This window comes from Rhinolophus sinicus, chromosome 3, assembly GCF_057876585.1.
Source record: "Rhinolophus sinicus isolate RSI-liver-muscle chromosome 3, RSI-T2T, whole genome shotgun sequence".
NCBI classification, from domain to species: domain Eukaryota; kingdom Metazoa; phylum Chordata; class Mammalia; order Chiroptera; family Rhinolophidae; genus Rhinolophus; species Rhinolophus sinicus.
In genome coordinates this window covers 130416997-130438445 of record NC_142503.1, presented here as the reverse complement: position 1 = coordinate 130438445, position 21449 = coordinate 130416997, and the positions used below count along the sequence as shown (strand labels likewise).

The 21449-nt window shown below is 39.8% G+C and overlaps 1 protein-coding gene and 2 pseudogenes across 1 annotated transcript; 1 reads left to right on the top strand and 2 right to left on the bottom strand.

Moving 5' to 3' along the window:
• Positions 1-8556: 8556 nt before the first annotated feature.
• LOC109438540 (large ribosomal subunit protein eL24 pseudogene) lies at positions 8557-9073 on the bottom strand (annotated as a pseudogene).
• A 1780-nt stretch (positions 9074-10853) lies between these two features.
• Positions 10854-13702, bottom strand: LOC109438534 (cytochrome b5 pseudogene; annotated as a pseudogene).
• RNASE10 (ribonuclease A family member 10 (inactive)) lies at positions 13516-20341 on the top strand. The gene is made up of 2 exons (XM_074327957.2): positions 13516-13996; positions 15310-20341. Exon 2 carries the CDS (start codon positions 15315-15317, stop codon positions 15960-15962), a length of 648 nt encoding a protein of 215 aa, XP_074184058.2. The 5' UTR covers positions 13516-13996; positions 15310-15314; the 3' UTR covers positions 15963-20341.
• Positions 20342-21449: the final 1108 nt, after the last annotated feature.

Genomic DNA, 21449 nt, shown 5'->3' with positions numbered 1-21449 from the left:
ATGGGATTGTGGTAATAGTAATTTTCTGCCAATCTTCCTTTTTTTTTTTTCCTTTCCCTAAATTTTCCATTCTTTCTGGATGTCCAGCTTCCAAAATATTTTCTATCTACTGACACTTCACTTTAGGATTACTGTATGGCTGGTGTAAGGGCTTGTTAGCAGGACTCCCAAGGATCTTTGTTATGTTTCCACAGTACTGGGTTTAGTAATGTTCTCAGACCAGAATATACTAGCCTGGACAGAATAAAAGAGGTGCCTAAGAGAACCTAACTGTTTCCTGCAGTAGTGTTGTGCATTGTATAACCCTTAGACACATGAGGTGCCTTTGCTCAAGGAGGGGCTCTGTACTTGCTTATGAGTACAACTAGGGTAGACTGAGAGACACTGTTATATTTGCATGGAGTCTAATACGGTTGTCACTTATTTAGAGTTTTCAGTAACAATGCAGGTGTTGGAGTCAAGATGTTTGTATTTCTGTGTGAATTGGAAAATTTTTTCATCTCTCTGAGTAAACTGACTTTATTCTGTCCTTTTCAGACAAACAACCCTGTTTGATTTATTCAAGTGATGTCTATGTCAGGTGTTGCCATCAATCTGTACCTAATATTTACATTTTTCAATATAGTGTCCGCTCAGCTTGCCATAACATTTACTTGACAACCTTGCATCGCATTTATCTCTGTCCATTTTTTCTCCATTTATTTTTAACTTTGTCCTTTTGATAATCAGATATATTAAGACTTAAATAGAAATGCTGATGTTTTGTGTGTGTTTGTGTGTGCGTATACATATACAATGCAAAAACCAAAATTATCAACTTGTAAACTCTTGTCTGCCTATGAAACCTTGAGGAAGCTTGAAGCTTTTCAATGTCTGAGATAAGGCACCTGTCAAGTGTATATTTCTAGGCTGCTGAGCAAAGAGAAATGAACACATGAGGAAGGTGTATTTTTCTGTTTACTTACAACTGTTCTAGAGATTGGGGATACACAGAAAAACATGATAATGTTCCTGCCTTTATAAGGTTTACATTAAATTAACGGAGTCAGACTACAAATAAATATAAATGTAAAAGAAAAACACTATGATAATAAGTGTTAAGAAAAAATAATCAAAGTAAAGGAATGGAAAGTAATAGAGGAAAGAAAAGCAAGTTAAAACGACAATGAGATACCATTTCACACTCACTGGAATGTCTATAATAGATAAAACAATCATTAACAAATGTTGGCAAGGACACAGAGGAATAAGAACCCACACCCATTGCTGGTGGGAATGTAAAATGGTGTAGCCACTTTAGAAAACAGTTTGGTGGTTTCTCAATACGTGAAGCATAATACTACTAGATGATCCAGCAATTTCACTTTTAGGTATCTACCAAGAGAAATCAAAACATATCCACACAAAGACATACACACAAATGTTCACGGCAACATTACTCATAAAAACCCCAAACTGGAAACAACTGGTGAATGGATAGACAAAGGTATATCCATACAATGGAATACTGTTCAGCAACAAAAGGGGACAAAATACTGATACCTGCTATGTCATGGCTTAACTTCAAAGACATGCTAAGTAAAATAATCCAGATATGAAAGAATGTGCATCCTATGATTCTATTTATATGAAATGTCCAGAAGAAGCAAACTTATAGAAAGTAGATTACTGGTTTCCTGGGGCTCAGGGAAATGGAGATTAATATAAAGGGGCATAAGGGATCTTATTTGGGGGGTGTGTGTGAAAATGTTCCCAAACTGATCTATGGTAATGGTTGCAACACTGAGTAAAGTTACTAAAAATCATTGAATTGTCCATTTGAAACAGGTGAATCTTATGGTACGTAAAATATACCTCAGTAAGGCAATGAAAAAGAAAGTAATAAAGGAGTGGGTGATTTCAAATCGGCTGTCAGGGAAGGCTGTCCTGAGGAGCTAGCATTTGAACAGAGGCCTGAATAAATGAGGGAGTGAGCAATGCAATGATTATGGAAGAGTGTTCAAACAGTTAGCATAAAGGTTCTGAGAGGAACTTAGGAACTTAGCAACAGAAAGAAGACGAGTGTTATTAGAGTAGAGGGAACAGGAATAGTGGTGGGACATAAGGTTGGAGATGTAAGCAGGTGTTGTAGGTCATGGTAAGAACATTGAATTTTATTTTGAGCATGAAAGGAGGCCACTGAAAGGATTTTTAACTGATTTACCTTAAACCAAAAAAAGCCTCACTGCTTTGTAGAAAATCAACAGTATGAGGCAAAAATGGAAGTAGGGAGATCAACTAGGAGACCACTGCAGTAGATCAGGTTGAAAGTTGGCTTTGGCTTGGACCAGTGGTAGTGATGGAGGTGGTGAGAAGAGGTCAGATCCTGGAGATATTTTGAAGGTATAGCAGATATGACTTGGAAATAGGGTATGAGAAAAAGAAGAATCGAGCATATTCCTAAGTTTTTGGCCTGACATATGAGGTGAATGGAGTTGCCATTTCCTGAGATGCAACCCTTAAGGGAGGAGCAGTTTTGGCAGATGATCAAGAGTTTGCTTTTACAGCTGTAAAAGTTTAGAAAGTCCCTGCTGACCTTCACAAGTTGTCTCAGTGCAGCAACAAGGATGATACTTTGATTGGAATGGACACCAAAAAAAATGAGAGATAAGGAAGCAGAGACAGCATGTACAAAAAACCCCCTTGAGAAATTTTGCTACATAGGAAATGGTGGCTGGAGAAAGGATGTGGAATCAAGGGAAGGGACATTTATTTTCACTTTTTTGATGGAAAACATTTTTAAATGGAAAGGAACCAGCTAGGACTTGGGTGTGATATGAAGGAGGAGAGAAGATGGAAGTTAAATGGGACAAGTTTAATTGATAAAGTACCCTAAGTCATGCTTATAGTTCAGTTACAACTGCGCTGTGCGATAAGGACACTTGATAATGAAAGGAAGTGAGTCCACATTGGGAGCTTAGCTTTGACTTGATAGTGGTGCATAAGAGGGTAGCAGAACTAGGAACTAAAGAAATTGCTTGGCAAAGTGGTCTCTTCAGGATAATGATGACTGTTATATACACTTCAAAGATATTACAGGGAACGTTCTCCTTCCTTCCCGGAACCTCAATGAGGGGAGGAGTTGGAGGCGGGATGGGGGGAGGGTGGCTAGGTTAGGGAGACTAGGGAACTATGACTGACCCCAGACAAAAGTGGCAGCAATTAACAAGCAGGAAGGACAACCCTTTAGTTCAGTAATTGAGAAATCTGCAGCAGCATACTGGGAGGAATTCACCAGGAGATTGAGGCACTGTCTCAGAGAGGATGGGAGGGGGAAGGATTACACAGGAACTTTGAGGAAGAAGTGGTTTATGGGTAGAAGCCTTTCCCAGAGGTTCATTCGGTGGTGAGAGCCATTTGTTCTGGGAGAGCAGTTTAGAAGGAGTATGTTTTGTGTGGGCAGTAGTTTATGAGTAAAGCGTTTGTCAGGGAGAAGTTTATGGGACTAGTGATAAACACGGGAGCGCTTGTTGAGAAATGCGGTTTGTAGGGGTTTGTTTTGAGGGGTGGTGAGGGAGGTGTTTTGTACAGTGAGAGAGGCCATAGGAGCGAAAGGAAGAGTCCTTGTTGTGGCCTTTCAAGTAATATATATATATATATATATATATATATATATATATATATATATACACACACATACACACACACATATATAGACACATATATATAATTAAAATCTTATGATTATAAAACAATACATATTTGGTGGCCAGTTCGCTCAGTGGTTGGAGTGCAGTGCTTATAACACCAAGGTTGACGATTCCATTTCCACATGGACCAGTGAGCTGCGCCCTCCACAACTAGAAGTGAAAACAATGACTTGACTTGGAGCTGATGGGTCCTGGAAAAACACACTGTTCCCCAATATTCCCCAATAAAAAAAAAAATAAATAAATAAATTAAAACAATACATATTAAAGTAGAACAATTGGACAATATAAAGAACAGCAACAAAAATAGAACAAAAAAAAAGAGGGTCTTTGTCCCCTCACTGTTACCAGTTTGGTGTACTTACTATGGATTTGATATGTTTTGGAAATTTATAATGTCTACTTTGTCCTCAACTTTTTACTTTGAAAATTGTCAAGCTCATAAAAAAGTTGAAAGAATAGTGTGATGAACACTAGTATATAAGGTGTGATCAACAAATACGGTGAGTACTTAAATAAAAAAAATTATTACAGTAAAAGACACATTGCCATCAACCCTCCTCAAAATACTCCCCCTCTCTTCAAACACACTTATCCCACCATTCTTGCCACTTTCTGAAGCAGTTCTGGAAGTCCTCTTTCGTGAGTGTCTTTAGTTGCACTGCCATGGCTGCTTCGATGTCCTGAATTGATTCAAAATGTTTTCCTTTCACGGTTATTTTGACTTTAGGAAAGAGCCAGAAGTCGCACAGTCCCATATCCTGTAAATAAAGTGGATGAGAACACACTGTAATGTTTTTATGTGACAGAAATTGCCGTACCAGAAGTGATGTGTGACACAGAGTGTTGTCATGGATGGAGGATGAAATAAAGACACTCACGAGAAAGGACTTCCAGAACTGCTTCAGAAAGTGGCAAGAACGATGGGATAAGTGTGTTTGAAGTGAGGGGGATTAATGGCAATGTATGTTTTACTGTAATAATTTTTAAAAATTTAAATATTCACCGCATTTTGTGATCATACCTCATACATACTTTCTACCTAAGTCATCAATTGTTAATATCTTGCCACATGCACACTTCCTTCTTTTTCCTGAGCCATTTGAAAGTAAGTTGTTGCAGACATCATGTCAGTTCACTTTTAAATACATTGGCATGCATCTCTAAGAATAAGGACATTCCCCTACATAACATTACCATGATCTCACTTAAGAAGATTGATATTAATTCAGTAACATCTGCATATGTCCCACCACAGATTATAAGTACTTTTTCTTTTCTTATTTCTCCAGCTCTCATCTTTGAAGGCAGAACCTCAATCATTTTACCTGGCCAGCTAGACCAAGGCAACTCTACGCTGGAGAAGGTAGAAAAGAAACTGGCCAGGAGCGTGGGTCCGCAGGAGCCTGTCAGAAGGGCCTCTCTCAGAGTCCAGGACTCTTTCTTTCCCCTGAGCTCATCTCAGCTGCTCTCCTGGCTATGGGCTAGTGCTTTGTTTTGCAGTCCCTCCCTCCCTCCTCCTTGCTCTCCTTTCCTCCCTTCTTCTCTCTTTCACCAAATCTTACTGTGCGCTAATCAATCTTATTTGCACTTCACAAAAAGCTAACTTCTGCACCAGGGTCTGCTGACTCAAGTGAACTTGGTCTCTGATCTCAAGAAAGTACAGAAAAGACAGTTTCTCTTTGGTGAGTGATGCCTTTTCTTGGCTCTGTAACCTGCCTTTAGGAGCATCATGCCCATAGTACTGGCTTGTCCATCTGGTGACCTTCCTGGGGAATATGGGCTTCTCATAGAGAAAAAAGCTCTACTTCTTAGACTGCTAGTTGCCCTGATTATGATCATTACCTGACCAGAGCACCAGACACAGTTTCATGACAAGAAAGCAAGCCCCTACACCTTAAAATTTTAGCTTAATTGCTCTCCCATGGGATGATTTTTGTGCAGGAAAATATCTGATTTGCAGATTGAGGGGCACGTGTGTCTACTTTCTTGATGTAAGCTTTGTTTATTTATTTTTGTTTGAAGCCGTTGTTGGCTATTCTTTCAAGATTGTTCCTAGATGTAAGAATGTAAACTTGGAGGTCTCTGAGTTAATGTTAACATTTTAGAAATCTTAATGAAAACCACAAATTTACTCTGAATAAGACTACAACATGCTAACTGGAACTCCTAATCTATCACAAAAGTGGAAGAGCACAAAGAACCCACAGTTTCTAGTTTTGGGGACCAAAATTCAGGCTTAGGGAAGAATAGCGATTCTGGCATCCTCACAACTAAAAATCAATTAATCAAACTGCATCCTGACTCTTTTCTCTTAACCTTAATTTGATTTGTTATCATTTATCACAGATAGTTTTGCAAGCTCCCTTTAATCCTATCTTGGAACAAGGTGGAACACGAAAGAATACAAACCAACAAGCATGCTAATATATTTTAAGAAGGAGATTGGGCAGCTTGGAGATTAGAAAGGGAAATTCTAAATTTTCAGCATTGCTTCCTTATAAACCACCACTGTTCAGGGACAAAATGCTAACTCGGTCCTTAATTCTGAGTCAGAAATGTTTCCCCACCCTAATTCTGGCCTGAGTGAACATTACTCACCAGCTCTGCTCAGCAGGCAAAACATCTCCATGGTTTGGCCTCCCACTTAAGTCAGGGAAAGAATGTGTGGGGCAGGTTTATTTCCGAATGCATGTATTTTCAATGTAGCTCTTTACTAAAAATTTACAGTATTATTTTGGGATTGATTGGTGAGTCCATCCTGTGAGTTGGGATGCAGAGACAAAATAAAGTGTGGAGTTGAGAACAGGACTCAGTGTGGCTTGGGTAATTATGCTGCTTCCACCTCCTAAAGCCCTTCCTGGGTGGCCATCTGGCTTTTCTGGATGCCTTTGTTATCTCATCTCAGTCTAAGCAAGACAAATAATTGTAACTTAACAAATGTAGCTGAGTCTATGCTTCAAAGCATCAATAGTTTCAAGTATCTAGTACAGTCTTTTTTGAGGCTATGAGACTGACCTTCTTTGTTGAAGACACAAATTCTGGCCTGTAGTTTATAGCAGAGCCTGTAGGCAAACGTTAGAGTGAAACAAAAACTATGTGTAGGTGACAGAGCCTTAAAATGCCCGTACTTAATTTATATCTGATAACTTTCCGATGTGAAAGGTTATGAAGAATCCTAATAAGAATAATGCAACTTACAGGGAAATTTGGTTGTTTCTTTGGCATGCAAAACCAGCTAACTAAGCCATTTCAAAAATATTTTTAGACAAAATGTCTCTAAAGAGAATTGCTAAGCCTATTTCAAAGAAGCCAATGAATGTTACTTACGCCAATTCATAAAAATGGATGAACATAACTTTTACAGAGGATACAATCCAGAAGATGAGTGAGATGGCATCTTTCCTAGCAGAGGGGTAGGCTGTGAAATGACAGAGAACTTGGTAAAGAGATTCATAGGTTAGATGTGGTTTGGGGAATTTCCTTCTGCAGACTTTGTTGGAGTCTAGAACTTCCTATTGCACCAGTGTGGGATGGTTGTTGTCTGTTTTATTGATCATATGTTATTAACAAAACTCCTCTACCTCTAGCGATGCTGCCAAAATCACTCAATTAGAAACAAAACGACATAGATGTGATAACTCCCCCAGAGGATCATCTACCAGGCTATGCAGGACCTGGACAGTTAAAGGGGATAAAAGGATTATAACAGTGAAAGATCTGGCAGAAGTTAGGACTGAGTTCTGTGGATTGTGAGCAGGTTTGTGTGAGTTCATCTTACAAATGTGAATTGTTCTGATGCTTAATAATAACTAAAAATATCCATCTTAATTATGCAAGGTTATTTTTGGCATCAATGGTAACCAATTGTTCTCTAGATCCATGAGGAAATGACTTCAACTGAACACACTGTCAGGGGCAAAGCAGACAGTGTAAGAGAAGGAACAATGGTGGGAGTCAGTACATCAGCGTCCAATTTCTGTTCTGGCCTTAGGCAAGTCACTTAACATCTGAAGGCCTCAAGTTTATGGTAAAGCAAAAGAAATAATTCTAGTTCTTGCCTGGTAGACAGTTGTGAGGGTCATATGAGGTCATTTATATGAAAATAAACTAAAATGTAAAGCCATCTATTTAGGTCCCTAGAAAGCCTAAACAATACTTTTGTATAGATTTGGAGGAAAAGCCCCTTTTCTGGGTGAGGTCAATTTTGTACCAGTTTGTATAATTTGGTGAGCAGAGCATGGGTTAGGTTTCAGTCTCTACTTATCCACTTGGCTGGCCATGCTTGAGCGGAGCATAACCCTCAGAACTGCTTCTGTAAGAAGAATTACACTATATATTTTCATAAGGAGGTGTTCACTGTTAAGATGTTTACTGAATATCTTTAACAGGCTAGATCCCTTTGGTTTGGTGGGTCAAGGTAAACCGATGCTATATTCTGCACACAATTGAGCACACTGGGATCCTAACGGAGGTCAGTATTTAGACACCATCTCAAATAATATGTGAAAAAATGCATCCCGCCCCCCCTCTGTCTGCCCCCACCCTGGACTTTTGTGTATCTGGTGGGCATGGAAGTGACAAAAACCCTGGGAAAAAAAGCCAATGGCTTATTTGGGACCCACAGCATAGTTAGATTCCTTATTAGTAAAACATTGTTCAGCATCCTCTTCTTTCTTTTGTTTCCATGTCTTCCACACTAAGAAACTTTTCACAGCTGGAAAACCTCAGCCCAAGGCTGAGCTGGATTCTCATAGACAGTCAACTGTCACTAGGAAGAAGTAGCTGCAACTGCAGGATGAAGGAAAAGCGCTCATGTAGCAAGACCCCTGACTATTACTATTTCTTTTTCTTTTTTTACTTTTTTTTTTTTATAGTCAGATCATTATTTAACATTTTCATCTGCCAACTTAGTGTTTTCCACCAACTCGGGGAGCAGAAACCTTCACAGGCTTCACAATCTTTTGTTTAGGTGCTGCCTTTGTGGGAGCCTTAGCAGCAGCCATTGCTGTCTTTTTAGATGCTTGCTTAGCCTTTTTTGTTTTCTTGGCAGCCCTGAGAGCTTGGTCACGTTGACCCTTCCTAACTTCAGTTTTCTGATTCCTCTTGGCCATTATATCAGCCAGAGACGCACCAGTGATGGTCCTCTGGAATTTGACCGCTGGGCAGGTTCTTTTCTTTTGAATTTCTTCCAACTGTCCTTTTTTGTGCTTTCTTCTGTAGAGGACTGTCCAGTTTATCTGTCGAGGATTCCTCTTGGAAAGGAATGACGACTCGCATTTTGCATTAAGAAATTGGAAAACCTTCCCATCGGTCCTGGCGTAGCGCCTCCCGTGTCAGGGGTTGATCTTGTACCCACTGAAACTGCACAGCTTGACCTTCATGGCTGCGGCTGCCGGAAAACTACTAATTCTTTTAAACCAGTGTTTCTCAACCAGGTCACCAGATCCAACCTTTTACAGCAAACATGTTATATGTCTCCTTTACTACCCTGAGTGTAATTCATAGATAAAATAACACAGTTACACACACAAACCCAGGCAATCCATTTTCAGAGACTGAACACACAAAATCATTGCTCCAACAATTCTCTCCTGCATTATCAGTTTTTCATTTCTATTTGATCTTTATTATCAATAAACAAGCTGTTATTTTTCTCATCTTGAAAAAATAAAACAAAACGAAAAATCAACCTTCTCTTGCACTCACTCTCATTCCATCTCATGACTTTAGATACTTCACCATATGGTGATGCGTCCAAATTTGTACCTCGAGTTCATAATCTTCTGGACTCCAGACTCCTACATTCATTCTGTTCAACTGCCATTTGACATTTCAATTTGTGGTTTTAGTAGGCATGTTGAACTTAACATCAACACAGGGTTGAGTGGCGTGGGAGAAAACTGAAAGGAACTACACCAAAATGTAAATAATAGTCTTGATGAGGGTCTTGTGTGTGTTTATCTATAGCATTATGTAAAACTTCTATAAAGAGCATTAACACTTTAAAAACTTTTTTTTTATTTTGAAATAATTATTGATTCAGAGAAAATTGCACAGCCAGAGGAATGAGTCGCAAGAGACCAAAATTGGTCTATTAGAATTTATTTGGCGTGTTTGAGCCGCGGGAGGTCACGCTAGAAAAGACCATAACCTCCCGGAGCAAAAACGGGTATGGAGTTTTATAGGAGAGGGTAAAAGAGGTTGTTCCCCCTTCAATGCTTCAGGGGGTTTTCATTGCATTGTCTCTAGCAAACCAAGGGTTTTGGGGCATGACCAAGCCCTCGGGCTCCACACCCTGGCCCCCAGGCCTCCATCCCAGGCCCGCTCTGATCACAAGCCCCTAGGAGACAAACAAAGTACAAAGCAAGACAGGATAAGATGGTTTCTACATTCCATGTGGCTTCTCCAGTCCTAAGACAAAAACAAGCTGCCAGGTACAAAGTACAAAGCAAGACAAGATGGCTTTTAAGATAAGAAGATTCCTGTTCCTGGCTTAAATCTGCCTAACAGACCTATGTATCCTTCACCCAGTTTCCCCTAGTGATTACATCTTACCTAACCATAATAAGAGCAGGAAATTGGCATTAGCATAATGTGTGTATTTGTGTGTGTGTGTGTACGTGTGTATGTAGTTCTGTCATTTCATTTCATGTGTAGATTCACGTAACCACCACTGCAATCAAGATACAAAATTATTTCATCACCACAAAGATCTCTCTGTGGTGCCGCTTTATAGTCACCCCTGTATCTCTATCTCCACCATCCTAACCCCTGGACCACTACTATGTTCTCCATATCACATAAATGAAATCATACAGTACGTGACCATTTGATATTATTATATTTTTCATTTAGCATAATGCCCTTGAGATCCATCCAGGCTGTTGTATGAGTAGCTCATCCCTCTTTATTGCTGAATGTGATATTCCATGCTATACGTGTACCACGCTTTGTGAAGCCCTTCACCTATTGAAGGAGATTTGGGCTGTTGCAAGTTTTTGACTAATCTGTATAAAACTGCTGTTAACATCCATGTACAGGTTTTTGTGTGGACATGTTTTTGTTTCTTTGTTTCTCTGAGCTAAACGCCCAGGAGTGTGATTGCTGGGTTATGTAAGTGTATATTTAGTATTTTAAGAGTCTGCCAAATTATTTCCCAGGATGACTGTACCATTTTAAATTCCCACCAGTAACGTATGAAAGATCCAGTTTCTCTGCATCCTTATCAGTGTTTGATATTGTCACTTTTTTTTTTTTTTTTTATGTTAGCCATTCTAATGAATGTTTAGTGACATCTCCTTACTGCAGAACTCTGGAGTTCTTCCTCTTCAGTCTGGTCTCCTCTTGCACTCTGCCCTGTAAACTCTAGCTGTGTCGGCCTCCTTGGAATCTCAATCTAAGAGCTTTTTTAAAGCAAATTCCAGTCACTGTTATTCCATCTCAAGGACAAGTGGAAGTTCGTATTTTAGATTAATTTACACTGAGAAATAGTGCTTATGCTTAGAACCTAAGTCTTAGATGGATTCATTTGTCAATTTTCTAATCAGAGTATCTGTTCTATCTCTATATCTATCTATCTATCTATCTATCTATCTATCTATCTATCTATCTATCTATCTCTATATCTATCTATCTAATCTATCATCATACATTTTGTTTAACTAAAACTCAGGAGTTCTATCAGAGCTGCCATTATTTATCTACAGCATCTGAGACATTAACTTCTTTGAGTCACTTTCTGTATTTATAAAATGAGCGTTGGTCAATAGGAGAGTTAATTCCTACTGTGAGATTCTAGGATATTGAATTCTTCTAGAAGCAGTGAGCAATGTCAGTAGTTGTGGTCCTTGGCATGTTATTTCTAAATAGGAAAATGGCATTGCTAGAATAATGAGCATGTGTTGGTAATTGTTATGTACCAGCAATAACAATAACCACAATAGCTAATACATTTATCTTTTTACATGTAGTGTCTTCTATACTATTCACAACATCCCTATGAGATAAGAGCTACAATTATTCAAATTTAGAAGATGAGAAAATTGTAACCTAGAAGAGGAAAAAACAAAAATAAAAACCTGTTCAATCTAAAGGTTATACTGAGACCACACACCTAGGTCCTTCCTTCATATTTAATCAAGAGTTAATTTCAAATCATTTCTAATAGTAACACCCCAAGTATAAAGAAGCAGGTGATGTGTGTAGTTGAATATATCATCCCTGTTGACTCTAAGCAGCTACTAGGTTCAGCAGAGGATTCTTTATTCCCTCTTCCTGTTGCAAATAGACCTCACAACAGTGAGTGGGTAAAATGGACACCAAAGAGGGATAGCACAAGCATATTTTGAGGGCAAAATGCAATCGATGCCTAGAGTGAAGCAAGCGCTCAATATTGATTAGTTGTTGTTATTATTATTGTAAACTATCAACATCAGCACTGCAAAATTTCAGCCTGCTAGACTTTGCAGATCACGGAAGTGGCTCCCAGACCACCGTTTGAAAACTTCTGCCTAAATTACAAAATAAAATATCTTCTTATAAAGGGCTTGCTTATGTTTAGAGAGGGTTTTACAGTGCTTCTTTAATGATTTCCAGAGTATTTTTAAAAATATTATATCATGATGGCACTTTTAGCTAAAGAAGTTACTAGAGTCAACATTGTAACCCTTCCAGTTTTACTCTCCCAGGCTATAAGGACTGATAAAGATGCTGCTGCTTTGGATATTTCTCTTATCTAGAGGTAAATTATCAGGTTTGCAAAATCTGGGTGTTTTGTTCTTTTTTAAACCAGATATATTTTTAAAAGATCATGCCTATGATAAGTAAATTATATAGTCATGGAACATCAAAATAAAGTTGATGAATAAAAAGGCACACTGCAGAAGTTCAAGAGTAGAAAGAATAGAAGTCCTTTTTCGATTCGTTTTGTTTCTAACATAGTAGGAAAGGAAAAGAGATGTATTAAAATTACTTTTCAGGTGAAGGTTTCTGTCAGTGGGAGCAGTTACGTTGGCTTCTTTTAACTTGGTCCAAAGCAGTCTTTTCTTTCATTTGCCTCTGAGGATGTATTTAGTCTTCCACTGTGTAGAGATGATACATCAGGGCTACGACCAGTGCTGTGTGGCTGGGATCACCCAATTGGTCCACCAGCTGGAATTAGAGTCAACAGTAGTAATAAGAATTTCTGAAGGCTTGGTTATCTTTGATCAAGCATCTGGATGAAGCTCCCCAATGATTTATGTTTTGGACAATTCTCTAGCATCTTAGAGTACCCAACATCCTCAAAGTTTTCAGTAGTATCACCTCCAGCTTGTTCCCTTAAGACTTCTTACCCACCAGTATGCTCCTCCAAAAATTTGGTCAAATTGTACATCTTGTGGTGCAGCACCAACCAGGTGCTTGGCTGTGGTTGTGCTTCTGGACCTCTTTCAGGGTGAAGTACTTAATGTCCTTGTCCCACTGCTCAGCCGTGTTGGAACACGGACAGCCTCAGGCCCTGCAGACACCAGCAGATCTGGGTGGAGCAGAGCGAGCAGTCTCAACAAGCCAGGCCAGGGACATTCCCTGCATCTGGCCCCACGCCTGGGGTTGGACGGCCAGCACCACAGAGGGTAAATCTGAGTATTCTTAAGGGAATGCGGTTATTGGCTGAGGGTTGGAAAGAGGGAGTGGAGGGTGGAAAGTTGGAATGGGCTTCATAGGAAAGATGTGAAAATTCATGACTGACTCAAATATTCCAAATCTTCAAGTGAAGTCATAATACCATTCTAAAATGTGAAAAACAATATAACCATGTTGGAGAGATGACCCAAATAAAGGCCAAAGATCTTGACATTCCTAAAACGACAGGAAAGGCTTAAGGGAAGTACATATGGAAAATATAAGGAAATGACTTGGTTTGAAATTCATGGTCAAGAGCAGGCTGCTATGAACTACAGGAGAGTGGGTGTAATTCAAGGGTAGAACAAATTACTGACCGAATCAAACTGCAGTTTCCCAGGCTGAGACATTTCCTGTCTTGGGTGTCTGGGTCTGTCTCAATGCCCAAATAGCCTTACTTCAAAGTATCTGTGGGAGCAGAAAGAAGAATTGGCTCAGTGTGTTTATTCAGTGCTGGGTTGGGGAGTGGGAGGAGGGTGGGCTGAGGGAAAAATCTGAGTTTAAGAGCACATGGACCACAAGGAGATAACCATTTTTCTGAAGACTAGCATCTAAGGCACTTCTCAGAGGGAAGAAAATCCTGGGAGGGAAGAACTTGTTAAACAAGAGGAAACAAGAATCTTTGAAGCTACTTAGGTGTATAGGTAAGTCACAGTAGTGTTGGGTGCCCCCAGGGAACAACATGAGTGATTCTCTCTTTTAAAATTTTTAAAAAATTTTTGAAGTATTTTCAGCTTTAAAGAAAAGTTACAATAATAGCACAAGAAACTCCTGAATACCCTTTATCCAGATATATTATTTAAAAAAACAAAAAATGTTTTCACACTTTTAAAAATCATTTTCTTTCTTTCTCTCTAAACACACATATACCTACATACATATAATCTATATTTTGAACTGTTTGAGGTTTGAGAATAGTTTGCATACTCCATGACCCTTTGCTCCTTAGTATTTCAGGGTTCATTTTCTAAGAACAAAGATAGTCTCTTAAATAATCATAGTACAATTTTCAAATTCATTATATCAAATATTGATATAATACTCATACCCACTCAACAAACTATAGCATTTTTTAAATTTATTTTCTAGTAGGGTAGTTCTCTTTTTGATGGGGGCTGAGACTGACCTAGCAGGACAAAAATGTGTGCCTCTTCTCTCAGCTCTCATTAGTGTCTTTTTTAGTTTAGGAACCCCAGCAAGTGAGTCGCTTGGTTTTCTTTTGTTTCATTTTCATTCCATTTTCCCCTAAGTGTACAAAAGGAATCAGCAGGAGATACTCAAGTGCTAAGAGACCTTCAGTAAATAGAAGAGATCTGGCATGACAAGGTGTAGTTTTAGCAAGGTCCTGAGATGTGAAATTGGACACACACACACACACACACACACACACACACACTTCCCTGCCTCACCTCACTTTAGGACAGAGAATGGACTATTGTCCTTTTTCTATTCCTTTTGATCTTTTTTGGGGAGGGTGGTTAGCAAGGAAAGTAATAAATATTTGAATGAGCAAAATAAATTTGGGATAAAAATAGAGATGGTCTCCTATAGTAATTCTAGTCCTTTACTGAGAATAAAGCTTTCTACAAGAATTTCTCTCAAGGAAATTTTGACACTATACTTGTTTATCTTCTCAATTGTACTTTTGTGTTACTTGGAACTAACTTATGTTTAAGAGTCAGTTGAGGTCAAGTTTCAAAACTGCTTTCCCTAGTTTTTCCGGTTCTGCAGGATCCACACATTATTACCCAGACTCAGGGAAGGACAGAGGGGTGGGCAAGGACAGAGGGACAGGAGAAATGGGAAAAGAATGAGAAAGGATCTCTGCCTTCAGGGGAATAGGGTAATATGGAGAAGGGAGAGGAGACCCCAGAGATTATGCTGACAGGGTGTAAGGAGTCTAGAGTCTCCAAGTTTCATCTCAAATCAGTCCTTCCTTTTCCCTCCTCCCCTCCAGGCAAAATGAAGCTGACGCTGGTGCAGATCTTTTTCATGATGTTGCTGCTGTTGCTGGGCCTGGGGATGGGCCTGGGGTTGGGGCTTCAGATGGCCGCAGCAGTCCTGGAGGACAGTGATCAGTCACTGAATGAGTTTTGGTCCAGTGACTCACAGGACAAGGCTGAGGCCACTAAGGAGGGAGAGGGCATCCGAACAACAGAAACCCTGCTGCTTAGCAACAAAGGAGTGGTGCAACCCGGCTGGCCAGAAGAGACCATCCTCAATGAAGATGAAGTTGGAGGAAACAAGATGCTCAGAGCTGAGGCTCTATTTCAGAGCAACAAAGACTATCCCAGGCTGGACCTGATGGCCCGGGAATGCAATGCCTTGATGGCACACAAGATGAAGGAGCACAACCACACATGCATAACCCAGTACACATTCATCCACGAGGAGCCAGATGCAGTCAAAGCTGTCTGTAAAAGTCCTGTTGTTGCCTGTGAGCTCAAGGGAGGCAAATGTCACAAAAGCTCCCGACCTTTTGATTTGACAGTCTGCAAGTTATCCAAACCAGGCCAAGTCACTCCTCACTGCCATTACGTAACTTTCATTTTTGAAAAGTTCGTTATTATATCCTGTAATGACATGAAAGTCCAGGAAACGTCTGGATAATGAAGCAACTTATCCTCTTAACCTTCTCTTCTACCTTTCGTTCCACTTCCTCTTTCTCATGCTGTTTTCCTCCTCTTAGGTATTCTGCAAAAAAGGTTCTGGGGAGACAAGCTGGTTTATTCTTTATCATTCTCCCCTGAAAATTTAATTCTCCTTTGCCTGAGGGTTCACCTAACTTGCATGTTGCTCCTGAGATCAGAGGTGGCAGAATAGGTTAATGATATCTAGATTCTCTAGGTTCTTCCTTTCTGGACCCTATCTCCTGCCCTTTGAAGAGATAAATGAAGAATGGCTCTCCTGTGGTCTTGGTCATCAGTTTGTTCCCTGGTCTTTGGGTGTAGACCAGAAGAGTTTAATGGTTCTTTTACCCATATCCTTCCCTGCTACCCACCATGAGACACTAGGGAAATTACCTAAGCCTCCTGGACTTTGCACACAGCGCTTCTCCACTGCAGATGCAAATTAAAGTGATTGCATCTGTGACTGCATCTGCAGAACGGGTTTCTTGAGTCTGAAAAAATATAGGGCCTAGATTTAGGGGTCAGCTGGTAAGGTTCTCTGGTGGTACAGACCAAGATAGAACTTGTGTTGGGGCAAGGACAACCCTCTTTTTCTTGATCCTTCTGTCCTCTTTTCTCTTTCATCTCATCTTTTACTACCTGCTCTTCACTTTGCTTCTTTTCTCCCTCTCTTTCCTTTGCTTTTTTCCTTTGCTTCTTCCCCCACCCCCCGCCCCGCCCCTTCTTTTCCTCTTCTTTTGGGCCCTTCCTTTTCTTTCTCCAAATCCTTTTAGAAACTTATTCAGCCAACACTAATCACTTATGCAATGCCAGGTAAGAAGATGTTGGTCCTATAGTCAGAGTCTGGCATAGAGGATTGGAGGGAAGGTGAATGAATCAAGAGAGTGATGAGGAGAGAGAGGAAGAGGGAGTACCATTTTCCCAAATTTGGTCCAGACAGAATAGTGCTCACATTAGGTGCTCAATAGATGTAGAATGAATGGGATCAAACAAACTCATTCTCACTTAGCACCTCTTCCCCTTTTTTGCTCTGAAGGACAAGAAAGTTGATGAAAGAATAATTTCAGCAGGGAGGTTTTGCATCTACTCAAGGAGAAGAAAGCTTGGGGTTGAATAAATAGAGGACGTAAGTGGCTGCCCTCAGCCTATTTCCTCTGAATTCAAATCAATCAAGAAATAGACATGTGTGGGTGCAGGAGGAAATCCGAGAAAATGGTCATAAGGATTTGCTGTGTGACTTGGTTTTTAAATCCTCCCCCTAAGGTTTTTCTCTGCTTCACTCTCCTGGAGTCAGGGGCATACATCAATGGGAGACTGGAGGGAAGCAAATGTTTAGCTTACTCTGACCTGGCTTTTACTTTCCTGTTTTTTCCTCCCTTATTCCCCATGTTCCCTTATCCTTCCTGTTATTGCAGGCAGGCAACTACTTAAACGTGTTGACTCTAGTAGGCTCTCAGACTCCTCTGATTTAACATTTACCTTTATGCCTCTGATGCCCCTCCCCTGGCAATGACCTCTTAGGAACAGTGCTGTTTGGCAGGAAGTGTGTCTGAATCTGTGGGACACTCTGAAATTTAGAGGTTGATGGAGGAGTGGCAGCAGGTGAGGACCAGGCCAAGGGTCGTGTCCTTCCTGACAGGGAATCCCTTTCCGGGGGGACAGACAGAAGATTATCAAAGGCAAGAGAGAAAATGAGAAGTGAGGTGGGAGGAGAGGAAAGAAAAGTAGATGTCAGAGAAAATCAGCCATGTTAGGAATTTGTCCAGTAAGTAAACAAAACGCATTGAGGATTGGGAATGGAATGTGAAAGCGTTCCAAGTCTGACTTCTTAACCAAAAGCCAAAGGATCCATTGTATGAGGAGGACTATTAAGAGACTTAGCAAGAAGAGAATTAGCAAGGATTTGAAGCCTGTATTCTCTCGTCTGCAGATGAGTCAACACCCTCTTATACTTTCCCACCAGTTTCTCTCCTTAAAGGTTCCCACACTGTCCTCCTAGCTCCTCCTTGTAGTCTTCACCCTGGACAAATCTCAGTGATCAGGCTTTTATTAGACTGTGGAGACTATCTCAGGAAAGCAACTTCATATGTTCTGAGGGTCCTTAGTGGCTTAAGCAGGAAAACACAACACGGTGCATGGTGACAAGAGGTGGACACTTTACTCAGTAGGGACAGACAAGTAACTCATTATAGCCCAAATGCTGCCTCACTCTCAAAACTTTCACCAGCTCCTTCAGCTCTCAAGTAGCTCCTTCTTTGTATGTCCAGTGTATATGCTGTAAGCCACACAACAGGTCCTCAGCCCCTTACCCACTGTTCCTCAATCCCCAAAGCTGTAAAAACTTTTCTTTCAAAGGCTCCAAAATTCATTTATGATTAGGATGCAAAATCTGACTGAATTGATGGTGCAAGGCTATTTATTATCTTTACTCATGCTATATGACCATTACACATTTCACTGAGGAAACATCAGTGTGTTTGATTATGAATATTGCCTCAGATAGACTCTTCTAGGAGTGTTTAAGTAATATACGACACATACACACACTCACTCCCATAATATTGCTTCTTAAAATCTGAAAAACTCTAAGCTTCAAAATGCATTGGCCCCCAAATTTTCAGGTAAGGGATCATGGACCTGTATATACTATTTAATTAGTCCTTAATTAATTTGCATATACAATATATGACCCTAGTTAGGCTATAAGCATTTTTGTGGAAGCAACTCTAAGTTTCTTCTATATTCTTCAATACATTTATTGATCGATGATTACCTGCTTATTGATTCTGGTACCTCCTCAGAAGTTATAAAAATTGTATGAAACAGAGTCATTTGAGAGCAGTAAGTTGGCTGACTCCTGTGAAATACTGCACAGTCGAATAAAAAGAGCTGAGTAGCCTAATCCGTCTTTCAAAGCACTCAACATGAATTCTTTTCTTTTCAAGACAAGCAGGAAGGAAACTCTCATTGTATGCTGGGCAATCTACTAAGTGCTATCACATATTTTGTTTTATGTAATGCCTGGAAGGAAGCGATATTATAGTAGCTGCATTTTACAGATGTTAAGTAACAGGCTCAGAGGGGCCAAGTTTACCTTGACCAAGATCACCCAACTCATAAATAGCTGATCTGTAATTCAAACTGAGGATCCCTGACCTTCCCTCCATTTGCTGTTTGCCAATTTAAGGCACCATTCAGTTTGCTCACTCACACCCCAAAGGGTGTGATTCAACTCTAAGTAGAGTTTTGGATCTGGAATTTTTGCCTTGGTGTCAGTCAAAAAACATGTATTGTGCGAAGCTCATATGTATCAGGTACTATAGGAAAATGAGCAAGAGCCAGAATGGGTGCAGGAGAGAAAATCTCTAGGTCTGAGTCCTTCTCTCAGGATATGAACACAGGGCAGAGTATGACGCTAGAGGCCTAACATTCTGGATGATTATGGACACTCCCTGACAGGATATTAAAAAAAAAATAAAAATCATAGTATATGTGTAAGAAAGTTCAACAAAGTTTGGATTTTTACCAGGATGACTACTTTAATCCTTTTTAAAAATATGGAACAATTTTATTTTCCCAAAATCAATCTTTTTGGCTGTTGCTTTGCGAGCATTGGGTAATGTAGTGCTGAAAGGTGGTTGGGAGGGAGGAACCAAGGCCAGAAAATGACTCCCTTACTATTTGCAAGATACTCAAATGTCTTCAGAGCACTCTACACAAGACTCTCTCAACCTCGGCTACTCTTAGAATCATCTTGGGGAGTTTAAAAAATATAATAAGTACAATCCCAGGGTTCTTTTTCCAGAGATATTCATTGAATTAGTCTGGGCTGGGACTTGTGCGTCAGGTGGAGCCCAGGCATTTTGGGGCGTCCATTACTATCTTTCCCGTGGCAGTTTTTCTGTAAATTGGTATTTCAATGGCTATGAACAGAGATATTAAAATGATTTGGGAGATTCTGGGTTAAACAGAGTTAAGTAGGTTTCTTTTATGCAGATCTCACAACCTTTAATATTAACATGGCTTGTGAATCTCTAAGAGGCAGAGATCATATTCAGCACTTCTAAATTCATTTCACCATGAAATTCCTCTCCCTTCTCCTTAATCATTTAATAATCAGTTTCTAGAACTAGTGTTTCTAGTTGGAAGGAGTTGTTCTAGACTTTTCTAAGCCCTTCACTTGGCTTTGTCGATCTAATATAGTTATCATGGGACCTATCTTAAAGACTGAGACCTAGGTGAGAGTATAAAGTAATCTATACTCAGATTATCAACTAATCTCACGATGGTGTGCTGTAGAAGAAAAGAACTGCTTCTTGGCAATCAGATAGACCTGGAATAAAACTGAAGCTTTGCTACTTAAAGGCAGGTGTGACTATGGATAATAACTTTTGGTTTTCAGAACCTCAAGTTCCTTATTGTAAAATGAGATAAACAGTAGTACCTACTTTTTGGGTTGTTATGAGGATTATATGAGATTAAATGGCCCATAGTCGGGCCAGGTGAATGGCAGCTGCATTTGGTGGTGATGTTGCTGGATTCACTGTGCATAGAGAGCAATATGCATTTTTTATTATTATTAGTTTCAAGTGTACAAAACAATGTAAGAGTTAGACATTTATGCCCCTCATAAAATGATAACCCCTCCCCCAATCTACTACCCCTCTGACATCGCACACAGCCATTACATTTCCACTGTCTCTATTCCTTATGCTGTACTCCACTTCTTGTGAATATATATATTAAAGTCTGCAACCCAGAAAAGAGCCCTACCTGACCATGCCGACACCCTGATCTTGGACTTACAGCCTCCAAAACTGTGAGATATAAATTCCTGTTGTTTATAAGATGGCTGATCTGTAGTATTTTGTTCTAGCAGCCCAAATGGACTATAGTACTATGTAAGACTCGCACTTGTGGTCGTTATCAACAATGTAAAGTAACAAAGTAACTTTTGAGAGAATCATTGGAAGCTGGTATTCACAGACAGACAGTGGATGATTCAGCATGAGTTACGCTATAGCCAACACTGAATAAATGGCATTAGGAAACTGCAGAGGCAAGATCTATGTTGTTTCAGACAGATTTTGAATAGTCATGACATTGTGCTACCTTTTTCCTGTGGTGGGAGATATGGAATTATCCAAGAATGATACATTTGACAATAAAGAACACAAAGAAATTGTTCCTAGATCTAACAGGAAGAGATAGAGCCTGGACACTACAAAGAATCCTCATGTGCACTGATTAGACAATAAACAAATATGCAAGTATCTACCCATAATTCTAAATCTTCATCAGTAAGTCACTATACTTCACATGGGCCCATGAATTTTATAATATATTTAAAAATCAAATTGTTTATATAGATAGGAGCCCTATACCCACCCTCCCACCCCAATTTGGCTAGGGCCATACACACCCTAGGGGCAGCTCTGCTTACAGCCAAACCCAAGATAAAGTCTCA

Bases quoted from the DNA above. Each gene is read 5' to 3' on its own strand.
- RNASE10 (XM_074327957.2), top strand. From the start codon at position 15,315: ATGAAGCTGACGCTGGTGCAGATCTTTTTCATGATGTTGCTGCTGTTG.